Genomic DNA, 20,399 nt, shown 5'->3' with positions numbered 1-20,399 from the left:
GTCTTCATTATACATTATAGCCCAATTCCTTCATAGTAAAAAAAAAATTTTTGTGCCACTGACCTGCAATATTTTAATACTCTTATACAAGAAAAAACAAGACCAAGATACACATGTTCAAACTGCACCAGTAACACCTCTGAGGAAGCAGAATATAGACAGATGCTGCCTACCATGACACTATAACCTTTTTTCATTAGACTAATATTTTAACAAAATTACATGAAGAATTATCCATACAGCCTTCACTCAGATGAAGACTCTTAATTCCTTAAAGGACATGGCAATAATTATACAGGCAGCATAGAAAAGTTTCAAGGATCATCTCTGTTCTGCATTGTAAAGGCAACCACTTACAGAACAAACAGAACCTGGTCCACTTGCTCACTAGTACAAGTATATTAAAGGATGGCAAACCTTTTGTTCTTGAATTATTTAAAAGCTGCACAGGATTAACATGCAATGCAAGGGAACAGAGGGGTGCCAGTTTTTCAGTCTTTTCTATCAGCGACACAGATTTTCCCAGATTTCACAGAGTCTCCCTGTCCCCTGCCCCCCACATATTTTTGTTATCAGAGAAGGAAGAGGGGGAAGGAATCTGTTACTACCTGTGATTTGAGGAATATAGCTCAGTTACACTTTTTACTACTACTGCTATTCTAGCTGAACATGCACGATAGTGAGTTATCCATGTTTTCATTCCATACAATAACAGTACAGATAGCATTTCAGGGGCAAAAAGATTTTACACAAGTTTCAGTGCTTGGATTGCAGGGTGGAAAACTTCATTCTCTAATTAAATCACATCAATTTTGCTTTTCTGCATTAAAACACACTCACAGATAACAGCCATACCTTCCTCCTACTGCGTCGTCTTGTGGCTGGGCCCCAGCAGTGTTCCTCTGTGAACGTCGCAGTGACCCCCCTGGATTGTTATTAGGCCGGTTGGACATTGGCACCTCTCTCCTGAAGGGACATACCCTTTCTAGACACTATCATTCACTGAAAGACAAGAGAGATATAGTTGTAAGACATGTGGCATGAAGACTCACAGCTGTGCCTCAAGAGGCAAGTGTAAAATGCTATTGCTTCAGCAAAAACTTAAGACAAAAACCTTTAAACAATTTTTAGTTAAAAGGCACACGAACCAAGATTTTTCTCAAGAGCATTTAGATCCTTAATACAGAGCAACCAGTTTTGAGTAAATATAGCATACAGATGACCTGTTGGACTAGATGACCTTTAAAGGTCCCTTCTAACCCAAACTATTCTATGATTCTATGATGACACGCTTCTTTTCTGGCAGGCTTCTATAATTATATTAAGACAACAAGACAAATGTAATTTAGGAGAACCTGTATTTGTCAACATTAAGGAAAAACATACTAACTAGTAAAACTTAATGCTTGATATAGAGCAATAGTATTTAAGTATTTTAACTCTCATTGTGGGAGATGGCAATGCCAGTTTCAGGAATAAGCAGCAGTATGCACAAGATCACAGAAGTAACTTAACTACTGTGCTTTTAAAACAGCTTCCTTCTCTAGCCAGATTTATGCAACTTCCATTTGTGTAAAAAAAGTTTCATAGTAATTCAGGAAAAGAGATATAGCTATATAAGCAAGAATTTCTTGGTCATGAGAGCTTAATCAGTTGGAAAAGGTATTTGAGACAGAAGAATTGAGTGTACACAATTATTTAAAAGAATAATCAATATGATGGCTTTGTATGACTACTTTTGGAATTGCTTTGTGACTGCTAGAGGTCTACAGATATTATTTTGGTAGTTATTTACAGAAGACTACCGTAACACCCAGCTGCAGTCCTCAGAAACAGAGGTATTTCAAGATCAAGCCTCACTTAGCTCCTCAGTAAAGAGAGATAACTTTTGTATCCTGTGCTAAATTGGTATTTCTATACAGAGAGCATAGCAACAGAACCACAACCAGCAAATCCAGTTTTACTGTTTCTAATTGTGTGGAATCTGGTAAAAAAAGGTATTTGCAGGTGAAAAAAAGCCACAAGAAGGAAAACAACGAAAGTGTGAGAACACAATAGTCTATATGCTGATTCAGTATCTACTATATCTGCAACACAGTAAGCAAGAAGTCTGCCAGGAAAAAGTTTAAAACATTTCAGCTGCAGATAACTAAGGCTCAGTTCAAATTCCAATGCCTCCAATAAAATAACTCTCAAGACCTGGCATTGTCAGTAAAGCCAGACAATACTTGACTATAATTGTCTATTCCTCTGAAAGAGCCCATAGAAGTAAACAAAAGCAAGTAGGAAAAAAAAAAAAGAATCCTAAATGATTCCATTTTACTGTAGGCCATAAGAAACCAGGCACATAAATTGGTATCATGCAAACCACTACCTCACATACCTAGCACAATGCCAACAGCAACATATATATGATCAAGACACCCGCACAGCACAGGAAATTAGTGATCAGGATTCTGCTAGCTCAGATTCACTCTTGTTACACTGTAATGATACAACCTAGTACTAAAAGCTCCTGATTAGCGTGCCAGAAATATTTTAAACAAGCTCCAGGAATCAAATAAAAATACAAGTTAGGCAGAAGCATTGCTCCCCATCCTAATCCCCACATCACAGGAGTCAAAAGCATCTTTTGAAAGTTCTTTGTGTTCTTTCCATTAAGAGGTCCAACACAGCAGCAGACCGCAAAAGCGGAAAGTAGGATTAATTAGCAAATCATTGTCTTTACCTTATGCTTAGGAACTTGAAAGAATATAAGTAGAGCACAAAATACACAACCCCACAAAATGTATTTGTTCAATGAACCTCATAGCTAGAAGTCTTGATGACTGCAAAGTTGAGGAAGCTGTAAACCCTATTCCTCATAAAGAAGGAAAGCTCAGCTTCTGATTTTTTCTCTTATTCTAACTCCTTAATCATAGCAAATATTCCCATTAACAGAAAGGTTTAAAGCTTTTAAGTAATACATGACACCTTCAGTCTACAACTTCTTATACTTCAGAACACAAAAAGATTTTCAATGGAACAGAAAAAGCCTGCTACAGCTGGAAATTATGCCAGCTTGCTGGTGCAGCCAGATTAGTCAGGTTGAGGAGAGCATAAATGATAGCATTCTCTGCAGAGTACACCCGTGCTGGTTTTGGCTGGGATAGAGTTAATTTTCTTCATAGTAGTTAGTATGGGGCTCTGTTTTGGATTTGTGCTGGAAACAGTGTTGATAACACAGGGATGGTTTAGTTCCTGCTGAGCAGTGCTTACACAGAGTCAAGGCCTTTTCTGCTCCTCACCCCACCAGTGAGGAGGCTGGGGGTGCACAAGAAGCTGGGAGGGGACACGGCCGGGACAGCTGACCCCAACTGACCAAAGGGCTATTCCATACCATATGACGTCATGCTCAGCATATCAACCTGGAGGAAGGAGGAGGAAGTGGGGGGATGTTCTAAGTGATGGCGCTTGTCTTCCCAAGTAACTATTATGCATGATGGAGCCCTGCTTTCCTGGAGATGGCTGAACACCTGCCTGCCCATGGGAAGGAGCGAATGAATTCCTTGTTTTGCTTTGCTTATGTGTGCAGCTTTTGCTTTCCCTATTAAACTGTCTTTATCTCAACCCACGAGTTTTCTCACTCTTACTCTTCTGATTCTCTCCCCCATCCCACCAGGGGGGGAGCACAAGCAAGCAGCTGTGTGGGGCTTAGCTGCTGGCTGGGGTTAAACCACGACAACACCGCAGATGCAAGACAACAAGCCTAGCATTAACCAGGCTGGAAGCTGACCAAAGTTCCAGCACTACCTAGGGGGTATAGCTGAAGTCAATCACCGGCCCTGTCATATGCTGTTGTGCATTCTCTCTATTTCTTCTTATTCCAACACCAAGTGAAAAAAACATCTCTTCATAAACATCAGCAAGGAGACTCGTTTTGTGCATTTTCTGGAAGGCAGAAGTAGTGTCCCCTCCTGTACAAAGATCAACTGAGCTTGAAATTGGGTACCAATGTCAAACTATCAGTCATACTATGAAATGGGTGCCATAGATCTATTGTATCACCTCGTACTGATTGTAAGAATAACGTGCATTCCAGCAGGTTTTATTCTGCAAGGAGCAGTGCTCACTAGAGCTCTGCTAGGTCAGCCACATGCTTTCCCACCTAGGGTCAGTACATGGGCTCCTCCACAAAACACCAGAAGAGTTAGCTGAAGAAGACATCACACAGGCAATCCTGGTGCTGTCTAGGGAAACTTTAGTTTAATGTTGAACTGTCTGGGTCAGCCAGCCACTTTAAGCAGTCTGTGCTTAGAAGGTATGCAGCACAGTGTGTTGTCATACCATGATATTTTCAGCTGTGTAGAAGAATGAAATGGCAGCTGTTTTATCCTGTAAGAGATCTGTCAAGTCAAAATGATGTCCAGATTTACCTTCTGTATTGAAACCTCTCAACTTAACTGTGTTTCTTATTGTGTAGTGTGTTACCGTATGACTCCTGGTTTGCCTTTAAATATAATCACAGAATCGTATAGGTTGGAAAAGACCTTCAAGATCATCAAGTCCAACCACAAACCTAACGCTACCAAGACCACCACTACACCATGTCCCTAAGCACCTCATCCAAACGTCCTTTAAATACCTCCAGGGATGGCGACTCAACCACTTCCCTGGGCAGCCTGTTCCAATGCTTGACAACCCTTTCACTGAAGTAAAATTTCCTAATATCCAGTCTAAACCTCCACTGGCACAACTTGAGGCCATTTCCTCTTGTCCTATCACTTGTTACCTGGGAGAAGAGACCGACCCCCACCTCGCTACAACCTCCTTTCAGGTAGTTGTAGAGAGCAATAAGGTCTCCCCTCAGCCTCCGCTTCTCCAATCTAAACAATCCCAGTTCCCTCAGCCGCTCCTCATAAGACTTCTGCTCTAGACCCTTCACCAGCTTCGTTGCCCTTCTCTGCACACTCTCCAGCACCTCAATGTCTCTCTTGTAGTGAGGGGCCCAAAACTGAACACTGTATTCGAGGTGCGGCCTCACCAGTGCCGAGTACAGGGGCACGACCACTTCCCTCGTCCTGCTGGCCACACTATTCCTGATACAAGCCAGGATGCCATTGGCTTTCTTGGCCACCTGGGCACACTGCTGGCTCATAATCAGGCAGCTGTCAACCAACACCCCCAGGTCCTTTTCCACCAGGCAGCTTTCCAGCCACTCTTCCCCAAGCCTGTAGCGTTGCATGGGGTTGTTGTGGCCCAAGTGCAGGACCTAAATGCTGCGACCTTTAACATCAAAACATTAACTGAAGTCTCACTGCTAGTACCTGAAACCACACAGTACCATGTGCCCAGTTAGTCCAGTAGGGAAGAGATCTTTTTAGTGGGTCACAACTGTGTCTTCCACATGCTAGAATGACAAGAAAAGAGCCCTAAGGTTCCTAAAACTGAACTGTTCTCATTCAGACTTGTCCCTCCATCTGTAAGCCTCACTCCCAGCACTTGGCTTATTCTTGCCCCTCTTAGGTATCTAAATTCAAAGGAGATGCACAACCCAGTAAGTCAGCTGAATGCACCAGCGCAGTCCTGTCACATTTAAGACAATTTCCTCAACTACATTGAGCATTCTCCCCACACCCACAGTAAGAAAAAGCTACAACTGTACAGCAGACCTCCATGCTTCCTTTGACAGGCTTCGCAATTTGAGAATTTATGCTAGAAGAAGACCTAAACTTAAAAGTTTTCTGTAAATAAACCATTTTAGTTAATGTTTCACAACTCCATATTCCTAGCTGTAATGATGCCAAAGCACTGGCCTGCAGATGCTCCCCTCAGAAGCAGACTCTTTAGATTGAGGATAAATACTAAAAAGCAGCATTTCAAATAAACCCACAATGTATCTTCTGAAGACATCTAACAGCACTGGCATCTAATTGTTATTATCTTGCATAGTATGCTTGAGTTTTAGTAAATACTGTTTGATTACCATTAACAGTCATCTTTGTTACTGTACAGGAAAGCAACTAGAATTAATTTCTGTAAACCTAACATACCTATTACAAACATTATAGCTAATGTATAGCCAATGTATTACTTGGAGAGATTCTACAGGAACATAAGATACAAAACCCACCTGTCAACTTGCAGTGAAGCCTTTATCTTTCTTCTCATGGAAAAGCCAACAGGAAGTGACTAACACTTTTCCATATCTTTGAAGCAAAAAGAGGAAACTGACAACTACAGAACAAGCCAGTATAGACTTTTACTTAACACCCAAAAGCACTCCCTGAAGGATACTGTGAACTGTGATGTAGGCTACAGAGAGGAAAAGAGAATGACTAAACCTAAGCACTCCAAGAGGCCCTAGGGCCACTAATAGTGTACAGTAACAGCCCCTGTAAAAATGGAATTGAATACTTTCACAAGAAAAGGGCTTCCTTAGTCTGCTTGGATGAGCTCTAGAACTTGTTTGTTTTTGTTTGGGGGGTTTTTTGGTAGTTTGTTTTGGGGGAGTTTTAAGTTCTTTGCAAGAGTCTTGGTAGTACAAGAATTTTTCAGGCTCTTACACTGCAATTTCCTGAATATTTAAGGACATGCCTAGCACCTCTGCCTATAATACTCCATTATAATGCCTGTTATCTGCTTGGAGTCAAGTTAGTCACACTTGTCAGCATACTTTCTCTTTCATACCTTGGCCCAAAAAACAGTGCCTTACTAAATACTGCTGCAGCAAGCCAGCTTCTCACAATTGCAAAGATTTACTGCCCTGAAGTCAGTATTAGGCAAAAGGGGGGGAAAGAGGAAGAGATGGGAGGATGTTTGTATGCCTTGTAAGTTCAGAACATTTTCTTCTAGTAAGTTGCACATCTTGCCAGCCAGAACCCAGAGTTCAACATTTTCTGATAAGTATGCTAAGCCTAAGACTTCAGATTTGTATCCCTTCACTTCAATGTAGATAACATTAATTTACCTGATCAGCTGTATCTGTGACAAATCTAGTCAGTTAAGGTAGAAGCAACATTTCTAAATATACAAGCATACAACACATTTAAGATTGAGACTAATTGCAACTAAGCTGAAGAACTTACTGCATATAGTTCAGTAACTGTGGAATTGTTTTGGACCTACATCATTTTAAACTGATCTCATAGCTGCACCTCATTTTTGCTCACTGCTCACAAAGTTCTCCTCATTTACCTACAAACATACACACCTATTTTCTTTCCTTGCAAGCAAGCACTTGCAGGCAATCATTCAATTACTTCTACTACTTCATCAGCTGACTCAAATTCATTTTTAAGATGACTTTTTAGTCCAGTTTTAAAAAAACTGAGTCTTGTGCAGCTGATTTTGACACAATACTTTTCCTTACTATACTCTCTAAATCATCCATGCTGTCCAGTTTTTTCCACTGCAGTCCTCACCTCCAAACATAAATTTGATGTCAAAGCTCCATGCAGGCAGAAGCTTGTATTTTCAGTTTTGCAGTCTCTTGTCCCTTCTGCTTGCAGAAATAGTTCATGGACTAATTTAAGGAGTGGATACAACATGCTGAAGATTTCCTAGAAAAATTTTCTGTGACATCTCCCAAATTCTCATCATCCCTCCCTTCTTCCCGACAGCAAATTTCTATACACAAACAAGGGAAAAACATATTGTCCCATGAGCTGCAAGGTACAGTAAGGTGGATGGACTTTGGCTGCATTCATGCAAATCCTGAGTTATTCAGCTGCATGAAAGCACTGAGCCTTAAGGAATGACAAGCTTTTCTTCTTCCAACATAGGAAGAGCAAGTTACCACTTATTTTCTTACCTGCTTCCATTTCTACCTTATCCTCATTAACAGCCATAAGCCGTCTACGTGTTTTAAAGATGCTAGAGTACACTAAGGCTTACCTGCTGCACTGCATCCAATGATGTAAAATTCACATGGTGACTTTTATCAGATTAACTTCTTTTGATACAGAAACCACACAAAATTGCACTGAATCACGCATTAAGCTGGACTGTATTCTTTTTGTATTCTCCCCCTCCAATGCTAAAGAAAAAAAACCCAAACTACACACACATAAATACTTGCACAGACACACTAACTAGAGTAAATTCAGTACACATAGAAAAATCTTCAGGACTAACAAGATTCTACAGCCTCCTAGTACTGTAACATTACCTCACTGCTGAGAAGACAGACAAGTAGGTATGAAGGAAGTTTTTTCTTAAATCAAGCGTGTTAGGTGGTAAGGAAACAGATTGCTACACCTCTTCCAGCACTGCATCTCTACAAACTTAAATAGTTGTATCACTTTTGTCAGTTCTCTTGAAAGACATTAGTAAGATACTGATGGGAAGACAAGCAGTGTTTAACAGCACACAGAGGCAAACTCCTCTTCAGACCTGATGCCTTTTTGATGCACAGTTCAACTGGGGTACAAGAGTTAAGTTAGAATCATTAAAAAAAGCCTTGGCTGGACAGGACCTCTCAAGATCATCTGGTCCAACCTCCTGTTGAAACAGGAGGTTGAAGACCTTAGATTATGTCAGAGCTCTCATTCTGCTGAGAAGTGACAATTTCCAACTACGATGACAAAATATATTCTGAGTTCTGAGCAAGAGCAGAAAGGCAAAAGTTGAATTATGAAAGACACCGTGAAGAAAGGAGAAAGAAAAAAATCCCAAATTAAATGAGATATCAAAACATCATGCCAGATATAAAGACATGCAGAGAAGACACTATCAGAAAATAGTGTTTTCAGCAGAAGCATTTGATAAAGTGTCATGCAATAGCTGTCAGTTCAAGTAACATGAGATCTCAGGTCTGTGTAGATGTACAGGTGTGCAAGGACACACTCCCCATCCCTCCCAAGGACAACCTCTCCAAGAAGAGGAGAAACAACTCTGGCCCTGTTCCTCACTGCAATCACATATAGCTCAGAAAGCATTCCCTCCCCTTCAGTTCCTCAAATCACACAATCCAGTAACCTGGACTAAGATGAAGGAGTAAGCAAAATGGGCATGTAAGCTACAAATACCAAAGGAGTCCAGTCACTGAAGACATTATAGACTTATGGACTAGCTCACATGTCCATTTTTACACTGAATAACTTTAGACAGTATATAAGCTGTTACCCAGAGACAGATTTTTCCAAATTGCTGACCAAAAAAAAAGTTTCAGCACAGTATTCTTCTTAGATTCATTTACAATGGAAGAGTTCTTTTTAATTCAGCTAGTCTGTAATCATTAGAGTGGAAGCATTTCTTAACCATTTCAAAAATACCCCATATATTAAGAGAGGTATGGATACTGCAGAAGACTTCTCAAATACCAGTGGGCCATAAATACACTCAAGCTACAGACTCCACAGGAGAAAAAGGAAAAAAAAAAAAAAAAAAAAATCAGTAAATGAGGAGTTACCTCCATTCCACTGACTTTACAGCAGACAGCCATCAGAAGATTATGGCAACCTTTGGGCCTAGCTACATTAGGAAGAAGCCAGCTTCCCCTTACACAGTCTTTCAAGGGCTTAGACCTTGCCTAGCCTTCTATAGCTGACACAGTGGCAACACAGAAGGCTACCTTCACAGAATCAGCAAAACAAGTGGCTAGGAACCTGAAAGGATGTAACCACCAGGTTAAGATTCTCTAGACTGCATCTATGCATATTTGTGTATAATGACCTACAGACAAAGACTAGGAAGAGAAAGCCTTGGCATCAAAGAGGAAGGAAGAAGAGCTAAAAATGTCTTCATTTGTGATCTCCTGGTTCAGAATCAGGGGGAATTATACTGCTAATTGGCAGTTAGAATATTCATTGCCTCAAACTGAAGATTTACAAGTTCCCATAGGAGACAAGAACACTGAAAATGCCTCTGAAAAGATGCACAACACTGCACACTAGAGGAATGCTCAGTTTGTTAGGACTGTGTGATCCAACAGGTTATCATGCCACGACTCCAAGCCAGCAAAGTAGCACCCTTACCTACTGACTTCTGTTTGGCAAAAGGACTGGAAGATATGTCTGCAAAAGATACCACAGCTTGAGAACACAGTCTAGGGAAGTCAGAGGTCAAATATTAAGGCAAAATCTAAATACATGCTATCACATGTTCCAGTGTTGATAACAGTTTTGTGATGGTGGAAAGACATTCTGAGTTGTAGAACCTGAACAGCCTCCCCTGCTTCAAGCAGTTGAATTTGAAGTCTGAGACTGCAGAGACCTTTTGCTGGGCCTGGTACAGAAAAGCAAACTGAAGATGTCTTCAGTGACCTGAAAGAAGCTTAAAACCTTGTTCAATAAAGACTACTGAGACCAGGCACCCATCTTAGGTTTAGAAAGAAAACAGTGGACTCGCCTACACACCACAGCCAGAACCTTAGCAAGACCTTTTGGGCTGTGGAAAGTCAAACTGAAATAGCAAACAGGGCACTACTCAAAACTGTAGAGAAGCACAGGTACTGCCGGCAGATGGCTTTATAAATAGCCAACAGTACAACCGACTGTTCAAGAATCTGAACAGCTCAAGAACAAAGAGAAACCTATAGATGGAGGGGAGGGCCACAAATTAGCTAAACAGGAAAATGGACCTGCAGAAGGTAGACAGCAGAACATTCCTGTTCATCTGGATAGCTTAAAGGAACAAAAAAAACCACTGCTCATGTTCTATTCTGTATATGGTTGTAAAGGATACAAAGGTGAGCTCAGGTGTCTCAGGTTTGTTTGTATAACTAGTGTCCCCAGCTCATGGTACTCAGGAATCCATAGCTTTATTTCATTACTGACAAAAGCATCACCATTTTAGTGCACTGAGAAATTAAACCACGACTAAAGCTTAACGAAATTCTTATGAGCTGGTTAAGGGGGCTAGCTAATTTAAGATTGTAAAAGCCTTTACCTCCTATACTGCTTTCCTGTGGAAGACCAGAAGCTGCAGTCTGAGGAGAAAAAGCAAAGGAGTTGCACAGAGCAATTATAATGCTGTTTTGAGGGCATCCCTCTTCAGTTCTGCTACCTCACTACTTTGTTTCTCTTCGGTTCATCAAGGACAGAGATGTTACAAGTTGCATCACTCGTCTTTGGACTGCATTTTGATTCACAAAGTATACAAGTATCATTCAGATCTTAGAGCTTCATGCAAAAGAGAAGTTCAGAAAAATAGAAAACATTTAATTTTATTCTCTTGCTTCTCTAGTTTAGCATTCTGTATCTTTAGAAATTGAAAGTGTTGTCAACAGCAACTATTCCTCTCATTTTTGAGAGCATCAGCAATGAAGTTTATTATAAAAACAATCTCTTAGCACGTTTATTTACAAAGGTAGATCACAACTTAATTCAAAGAATCTGCCATTGTAAAAAAAAATTCAAATAATTAAGTTGTTCTTCTCCAAATAAACCAAGTTTGTTAGCTTTCCATGTCACCATTTGTAACACGTCCAAACTAGTTCAATGTAAGTTTTCCATCAGTGTATGGTTTGACTTGAATTCATTAACGAAGGAAGGGAATGCTCTCTCAGTGGCAGAATGCCAGGACTCAACACTTCAAGAAAATATTTTCATGTTTACAACACCTGTAGTTTCTCACTCTTCGGTGCTCTGTTTTGCTTTGTTTTTTTTAACCAGCTACACATTAAATTCTGCTGCGTAATTCAATTCTGCAGCAGTTAATTTTTTTTCTGCTTGCAAATATGAAGATTATCAAACACATAAGAATCCAGAGACTTCTGAATCAATCTATATTCAATAACAGAATAGTCTGATCTGGATAGCTGCAACTCAGCTAGCAACAGCTCAGCTTCAGAAGAAGCCCAGAGATATTTAAGCCATCTCAGTAACATGAAAGATCTGTTACACCACATGGAGAACAGGCACATATAAACATAGCAAAAATTAGCTGCAGAATACTGAATGAGTATTTGTCTTTTTGTTGACAGATCTTTTTCCCTTTTAGCACAGCAATGGGAAAGTGAAAAGCGAGGAACGTGCACATTCAGTTTATTCTTCTTTATGTACACTTGTGTCACAGCGCAAAATTTCTCTGCCAAATCAGATCCTATAGCAAGAGGTTGACTTCACATCTACAGGAACCTTAAACTTACTGTTACTGACAAGCTGCTAGACAGAGAATTTTACACTGAGAGTCTCAGTATGCAATTCTGCTACCTGGTGCTAATGCTAATACAAGTGTGGTTCAAACTTGTTAGCAACAATGGAAATAATACTTTTTTTCCTTTTTTTAAATTAAAAAAAAGCAACTGGTATCTCTAAGGGAAAAGAACATATCTTCTAGCAGCCAAATTCTGACCAAAACTCTGCTATTTGTACCGATTGAATTGACACGAGTTCTTCATTGTTTCTAGCACAATCCCAACAAAAATCATCACAAGCAATAGAAGTAAAATCTCATCTGTCCTTCATTTTCAGCTTCTCTAGAAACCCTTGTTTAGTAGAAGCCAAAATTCACTACCTGTGTGGTGGCTTAAGCTTTCACTAACATTATAAAAAAACATGCTGCCTGGCAAGCTTGAGGGAGACCATTCTCTTCAGAAGAGGGGAATGAATTTGAATGAGGAGCTTTTACCTTCTGTGAGACAACATGAACGAAAGCACAGAATCCTTCATGAAGTACAGATCAGTGACACTGCCAGAAATGAAGACAAGCTAGCAGGTAGGTGGTTAAGTTAAGACCAAGCAAACAGGTGTAGCAAAGTTGGGGCAGGTGACATTTATTACCAATGAAGAAAAAAGTCAGTTGAACAATTAGTGCAAATTTCAATTTAGAAGCTTGATTTCAGTATTGTCATGCAAGTGAATCAAGAAGTACCCAAGATCATCACCTACTCCAAGTCAGCCCAGCCCAATGCTTAACACCCAGCTGCCTTTGAGCTGCATAGCTCCATTTACTTCGACATTATGAGTCTGAATGCAGAACCTACTGCTACAACACCAAGCCTCTTCCCTATTCTAACCCCATAGACCAGATGGTGCCTTATTTGCAGTTTGCCATTCACCTGCATCTGGCACACACAGCCCTTAAGTAAAATCAAGTGCAATAGCACAAGACAAATGCCAATATGGTACATACCCATGTCCTACCTGCAGAGCCTGTTAGACAATACATGCCCCAAGTTGCAGCACAGCAGGTTGCCTGAGCCCTGCCAAGTTCCTAATCAACTTTTGCCACGCTGTCTTAAATTACAGAGAGACCTAGTGAGCTCAGAGGCTAGTAAAATATGGTTTGGCCACCCGAAGTCTAAATTAACATGAGATGATCTCTGCAATCTTCTAGACAACTCAGGGGGGAGGTGGAAACAAAAAAGAAAATAACTTTAATTAGCCACCAGAATGAAGAAATTCAGAGACTAGATCTTACAGAAGTTACTGCTGGAAGAAGAAACACAAAAAACAGTTGACATGTACAAGCAGATTAGACAAGTGCCACAGATAAACCCAAGATGACAGGTCTAAGGGGCATTATGTAGATCTACCTTGAAAACAAGGTAAAGAGGGAGGAGACCGGGTCTCCATTTTTATAATATTCAGCTTCAACTTGAAACAAGTTTACATACAGAAATGCCAAAAGTTGAGAAGCCTGTTCACTCATACTAGCATGTCTTAAAGAGAAACACTTTAAAGCTAAAAAAAAAAAAAATAAATAAAAAAATCTATGTTTCCAGGGGGAGTACTCACCTGTTGACTAGAATGGATCTCAAGTTTTTGCATATTCAAAATATCATTTAGAAAAGTTTTGGACAAATCAGAAGGATCTCGGGAGTTTTCCTTTTGTTTTTCTAGTCACTGATACTTAGCACTGACTCAAGCTGATGTCTGTTGAGACTTTCTTTCCTAGACTGTCTCAAGCAGGTTATGCTATCCTCCTGAACAAAGACTTCAACCCAAATGCTACACAAAAAAGGTCACAGGCCTAATGCATAGCAGGATTCCTACACCACATGATACAATCTGGGAAATGGTTTAATTGTAGTTGTTGAGGAAGAAATCCAATTAAACAGGTTAAGTTTCCGGCTTCCTCAGTACTGGATCTGCATATGAATCTTTAGCTATCACAAGGATACTGCAATAACAAAGGGCTTAAAACACACTTAAGGTTTCTAAACAGGGTAGTGCTCAAACCAGTGGCATCTTGGAGTTATGTGCCACAGCTGCATCTTCTTGGCCAAAGAAAAACAATTTATACATTGACATTATACCTTGCAGCAATGTAATTAAGAGCGAGCTCCAATACACATACCAAATTACTGACATAGGCACAAAGACATTTACCTTGTATGAAATCATGAACCAAACTACCTACCAAGTATCTGTATAGAGAAACAGAAGAGTTTTGTGTAAAGCTGAACAAAAGGAAGTCACACCCAAAGAAACACCTGTTAAACACTAAGGATTAAGCTGTCTAAGCTGATCCTATCATTGATAGGATCAGGACTTTACAGTGCTCACAGCTATTATTTCATGGTAACTACACAGAAGAACATAAAATATTAGCTTCCACAACTGCATTTTAGGAAGGTTCCAACCTTTACAGTCATGGAAAAAGTTGTCAAAAGCCAGAGTACCAAGATTTATGTAAGAATTAAACAATTTTATGGCACACTTCATTGATGAGACTGCCTAATGCACTCTGCACATATGCACCTTTTCAATATTCAACAAATAAAACGAGTTTGTGGGAACAAGGCATTGTACATGGGGATGACAGAGTACAGGAATGGCAAATGAGTGTCCCAAGAACCCAAATAGAGTTAAGATGCTGAACTTGAGCAAATCTAAATATTAGAGCTCTTTCAAATGCTTTTTAGCAGGATGCCAGACCTAGCCTTAATTTTAAGCTGAACAAGAACTCACCATCACAAATTTTAATACAGACAAAAGAGTTTGCCACAAATTCCTCTCTTCCTTCCGTCATGTGCAAGTACCACCAGACCTTTTTTTCCTGCTTTACCTCACCAATAACTCTTGCTTCCTCTCTCCCAGGCTACCCACACACTTTCCTTGCACGAGCAACAACTGTAACTATGCCCCATATTTTATAGTTCGGTATATTAACAAGTTGACACTAATAAGGTATTTTTCCTGAGGTTCATATCATGGTCAGGTTTGCCAAAGCCTGAATTCCTTGCTGATAGTCATTTCAGAGTTGGAAGAAAAGCTACTTATTTCCTGGCAAGGAAGTGTTCCAATAGATGCTGCCTAAATCTGCTCAATGCTTTTTGTTACCTCCCAGCTAAACTACTGCTCTCTGATGTACTGAAAGGACTTGCAGACTACGGGTAATACAGAACACATATCAGAACAAGAGTTTCTCCACAGCTCCAAGATACTTAGAATAAGCAGAGCTGTAGGCTTTCTATAGCTTGATCTTAGGACCAAAATTATTAAGAACCAGATATTACAATAGTTGATTTGCTAAGCCTTTGCTCTTGCAATTTGCTCTGTGACCCAATCAGAATACTCAGGAGTTGACTCCAATACGGGTGACCTTTTATCCTACACTAATGCTTAACTATGCCTTACAAGCAAACCTACAACCTGTCACCCCCAAACACCACATACTGATTCTGGTCTTGTCTAGTATTGGAAGAGAATATGGTGAGGAAGAGAGGAAAGGAAGACAGTGTTTGTTTTAAGTACTTTGTGTGTACATCAAAGATAGAAATCTTTAGAGCAAAGCTATGCATCCATCTTGCTACGCTCCTGAAATACCTTTTTGCAAACATTAAAAAAATCCCATACCATTAAGATGACACTGAATTGGAAGCAAACTTCACTTAACTCCTATGCAAGGTGTCTTGTCTTTTTGTTGTTTTTCTTTAAAAAATATCCACAAGACACTCATATAGCTTCAGAACTATTCTGCATGTTATCCTCTTTACTATTTAAAGCCGTATAGTAAAACGCACTAGTAAGGGAGACAAGACAAACAAAAGGATATTTAACTGGAGAGGACAGCTTCATCACTATGCAAGACAGAACAACTCTCTCTACAACACCCAAGTAAAAAACACACAGGGAATGCAGTGGCTTCAGGGAAAGATTAAAGAAAGAAAATGAAGTAGACAGGCTTGTGAAGGAAGAGGAAAATACCTGTAGGCCCAGAATTGAGCATGGTTTCTTCCTTCCTCCCCCCTCTGCACAGCATCTTATCGTATCAAATGCAAAATCTAGGTATTTCATAAAGGCTGCAGCCTCTCTTAATCCTACATCTGTTTTGTTAATCAAAGATACTCAGCTAGGAGCATGCACCTCCCCATCCCACATATGATTAATGAGTAATGAAGTGTTCCAGTAATCACAGTATCTTTACTACCTCTACCTTCCCCACTTCAAGTCTTTGAAATAAATCTTTTCTCCCATCAATTACTTCCTAGCACCTCCAACCCCCATTAGCTACCAAAGATGCCAAATTAATTGTACTAACTTTGGGCCTTTCTTCTATGCTTTTCAAGCTTTATTTGTGTGTTTTCTTTGTATTTAAAGGCTCCCCTGGCAGAACAGTTTTGGGACATAGATACTGTGTACTGCAATTTGAACACAGCCTGATCTGTCCAGCAAACTTCTTCCACAGAACCGGAAGTTAGTTTGAAAACATTGCTCACCAGACTTGCAGTATCTGTTAAGAAATAGTTTCAACTATTTCTTATTAAATGTCTATTTGGACTAATTAGAAAGTGGAGTGTATAAAGCTTCAAACATTGAATTTTCAAATCAGCAGTCTGGTGTTATAGTTTCAAATATCAAGGACAGCATATGCCATTAGCATATACTAATACAACAATATTTATTACATTAAACAGCTGCATGATAAAAGCCTGAAAGTTTCAGGGGTGCTTTTTTTATTTTCAAGAAAAACATTTCAGATGTGGTATACCAGCGTGCGTTTTATAATGGACACTTTTCTAATTAAAATGACAGCATAAACATTCTGTACATATTCAAGTATGACACATTCCAAGCCAAACACATTAACTCTAAGTTTTATAGCAATTACACTTCCTTATACTCTTCATAAAAGATTTAACTTACCACTAAAGTTACAGTACAGACTAAGGACAGAAAACCTAAACAAGACAGTCTTCAGGGCATTAGAGCTATCAGTCTACACCATGCAGTTTTTCAGCTGAACTCCACTATATATTCCAAAGAGTACCACAGTACCGATAGAAGTTAAAAACCCAACTAGATTTCTTGGTGAAATCACTTTCATCCTAGTGAGTAAGGTCATCTAAATAAATTAGAAAGGAAAGTTAGTTCCTCTAATCCAAAAACTAAGAGAAAAGTCTTGTGTACCTGGTAGAAGGTAGTTTCCAACTACTACATATATCTATCCAAAGTTCCTACCTTTCAGCATGTCATTATTTCAAGCCCCTTCTCTTACACAAATACCTCAGAAGGTGCAGGGATAGAGTACAATTATTAGTTTCACTCTAATGCCTGTGCAGGCCATTTTCATGTCAGAATTCAGCACATCAAACTTCAGGAGATGGTCAAAAATATAGATAATTGCATCTGTACAAGTTTATACAGACAATTTAAAACCTGACACTTTTTAAACTATCACCAACTGTCACCAGCAAAAGCTTTCAAATTCTGCTGAAGCAACCTGAAATTAGATCAGCTTCTCCTCCACTATTCCACCCCAAATGCTACTCCAGTCTATGCAAGTATAAAGAACAAAGCAGCTTAAGTGATAGCCAGTCACAAATGTGTATTTTAAAATTCTTCCCGCCTCAAAGCTGGGCCACCAACCTTCCCAACAACACAGCAAACACACGGCAAGAGTAGGGGCAACTCCAGTTTGTTGCCGTAACCTGGAATATTAGGTAGTAACAAACTACCTTGATTCTGAATGCACCTTGACTTAACTAAAAACTTATTACATTTAAATCACTATATTCTACTATAGGTTGAGTTTCTGCTTCTAGCTGCCACAGGTCTGGACTTGCACTAGTCACTTTCTACTTTTGATATTGTCAACAGAAAGACCAAACTCTTCTCAAGTAGGCTTTTTTAACAAGTTAGATAATACACATAAAGCAAAGATAGGGGCTTACAAGGCCCAACTCAGGTACATCTCACATAAGCTATCTGAGAATCAGAGGAAATACAGTAGTTTACATCTTCTCTACTTGTCACACTCAGTGATCTCAGAGCAGCATTCATGAGTCAATGGGCACAAAACTCTGGGTCCTTGAATTCCTTGCCTCAGCTGTTCAAAGGTTAAGCGTGCCAGGTTAACATCTTTAGAACACCTTCCCTTAAGGGAACTAAGCATGGAGATCCCTGTGGGAGCAACTACCTTTCATGGTATAGCTATAACATTTATGACAATACAGCTAGAGTCAGTGGTATAGAAACTGAACACTTATACATACTTTTGCACTTTTGTTTTTTCTCCTCCTGTTAGCCTTTAGCTGGCAACTAGATATTTTAGGCTAAAAGTCAGGCATTTAAAGTACTCCAATCAAAAGCGATCCAAAAACACAGTAAGGAAGAATTGTCCCTTTGCTTTAAAAAACAAAAAAATAAAAACCAAACTACTATTTAAAAAGAGATCCCATTAGCGTTGACAGTATTTCCAGCAATAGGCCCTCTCCTTTCCTGAGAAACTAAGATTTAAGACTGGTTCTTTCAAATACTTTTCCACAGGACCACATATCTTCCTTCACTATGTCAGTAGTGCCATGAAATTGTATTCGTTTACTGTATGAATATATGTAGATAGTCATTCTAACTGAACCACGGTTTAGCAAGAGTACAAGTACTCTTGATGACAACTATTAAACTACAGCTTTCCACCCGTCAGTTCCAAAGCTGTGTTACAGCAAACACACTACAGCAACAGTATTTTTGTCTGAAGTGCTTCCATCTTTTAGGCATAGCTGGACTTAAAATATTCACAGCTACATGAACGAGCAGTCAGAGGCCCAATGTTGAGAAAAACAGTTGGAAATTACAGTTTCTGTAAGCTATGGGTGCTTAAACATTTGTAACACTTGAAGGCAGGCAATAAAGTTAAACTTGTCATGGAATTAAATCTTGAAACCCTAATTCAGTAATGACAGGAAATTAGTAAATCCCAGAATTGAAAGATTTTTTTGATGGCAGAACTCAGGACACCTGCTACTATTTTCAGGCTTATAGAAGAGAGGTCATTCATTATCTTCTTTCTGTTTTGTTAAATCCAAGACTATTTAAAGAACAAATTGCTGCTAAGTAGCATCCAAATAGAATACATCACCATATGAGTTTAGCAGAAAGTATTTGTAATGATGAACAGACTATTACCCATAGAAGGAAACGATGAAATAAGATGAAAGCTTTATTATTGTTATAGCCTTACTTATTTCAACATAACTACCCAGGTGATATGGTTATCTAAAGGCAGAGCTGTTCCCTCAAAACTCCCATTTTTTCCAAAACTATCAAAATTTAGAAGTTCCCTTTCCTCTCCTCCTTCCCTTCCCCAAAATACGTAAGTATGCATCAAAAATATGGAACAGTAAATTATACTAATGAGACACTTCCAATACTATGAAGTACAATAATACCAAGCAGCATGGAGATCCTATACCTCAGTACTAAAAACAACACGTTTTGCTATAAGCCAAGCCCTTGTCAGTTGACATAAGCATTAGTGACTACATGTTCCAGCTACTCAGAGTGATACTGGGGGGGGGGGGGGGGGGGGCCGCACGTGTGTGTGGAGGAGGAACCACTGCTTAGCTATATGTACCATTACAGAGTAACTGAGAATTCTCCAGTGCTTTTGTACCAAAAGTATTTATCTGGAATACTGTATCCCATCACAGTTGGCCTTGGTCAAGAGAGATGAATTCCAGTTGAAAGAACAGAAAAGTGCTCTTACAGGAGGTGACTAATAAAGCCTGTATTATTTAGCCTGGCAACAAGAAGGTTATAAATGCTTTCTGTAAGCGCCAAGGGTAAAACACCAAGAGAAGAAAATTACTGAAAATGAGAGGACATCATTGATACAGTTAGCAGGCAAAACAGTTATGAGAAACTTTCAGGCTGGAAATTAGATGATCTTAAATTTTAAGAAATGACATGCTGAAAGAATCTCCCAGGAGAACTGAAGAGTTAAAAAAAAAACAAGTATGAAAACAAAACCAATGCATGCACTTAGCTGCTTTTTAGATGGTTCCAACTTAGAGATTTAAGTGATGTACCAACAATATTAGCGGATTACAATTTTGACATTATGAGGTCTCTCACTAAGCTTATTCCTAGATAGCAGTACTTCACTGTCCTTACAGACAACTGACAAATACCAAGTTCTGTTGTTCTACTAGGCCAAACAACAGAAAGATGAGATGCTCATGTTGCTCAGGACTGAGACACTCAGGTACAAAAAGTACTTTAAAGGCTCAGTTCCTAGAAAAGGCTAAT

The 20,399-nt window shown here is 39.4% G+C and overlaps 1 protein-coding gene across 8 annotated transcripts in view; it reads right to left on the bottom strand.

Annotated features, from left to right (window-relative positions):
* TRIP12 (thyroid hormone receptor interactor 12) overlaps positions 1-20,399 on the bottom strand; it is an 83,476-nt gene that overhangs the window by 53,334 nt on the left and 9,743 nt on the right. For all 8 annotated transcript variants that reach the window (XM_075507273.1, XM_075507278.1, XM_075507279.1 and 5 more), the window contains exon 2: positions 856-1,002. In XM_075507273.1, coding sequence (XP_075363388.1) covers positions 856-953 — 98 coding nt within the window. In that variant the 5' untranslated portion in view covers positions 954-1,002. The remainder of the gene's footprint in view (positions 1-855; positions 1,003-20,399) is intronic.

This window comes from Mycteria americana, chromosome 7 (genome assembly GCF_035582795.1).
Source record: "Mycteria americana isolate JAX WOST 10 ecotype Jacksonville Zoo and Gardens chromosome 7, USCA_MyAme_1.0, whole genome shotgun sequence".
NCBI lineage: Eukaryota > Metazoa > Chordata > Aves > Ciconiiformes > Ciconiidae > Mycteria > Mycteria americana.
Note: the sequence above shows the minus strand (reverse complement) of the source record. Positions and strands in the feature narration are given on the sequence as shown.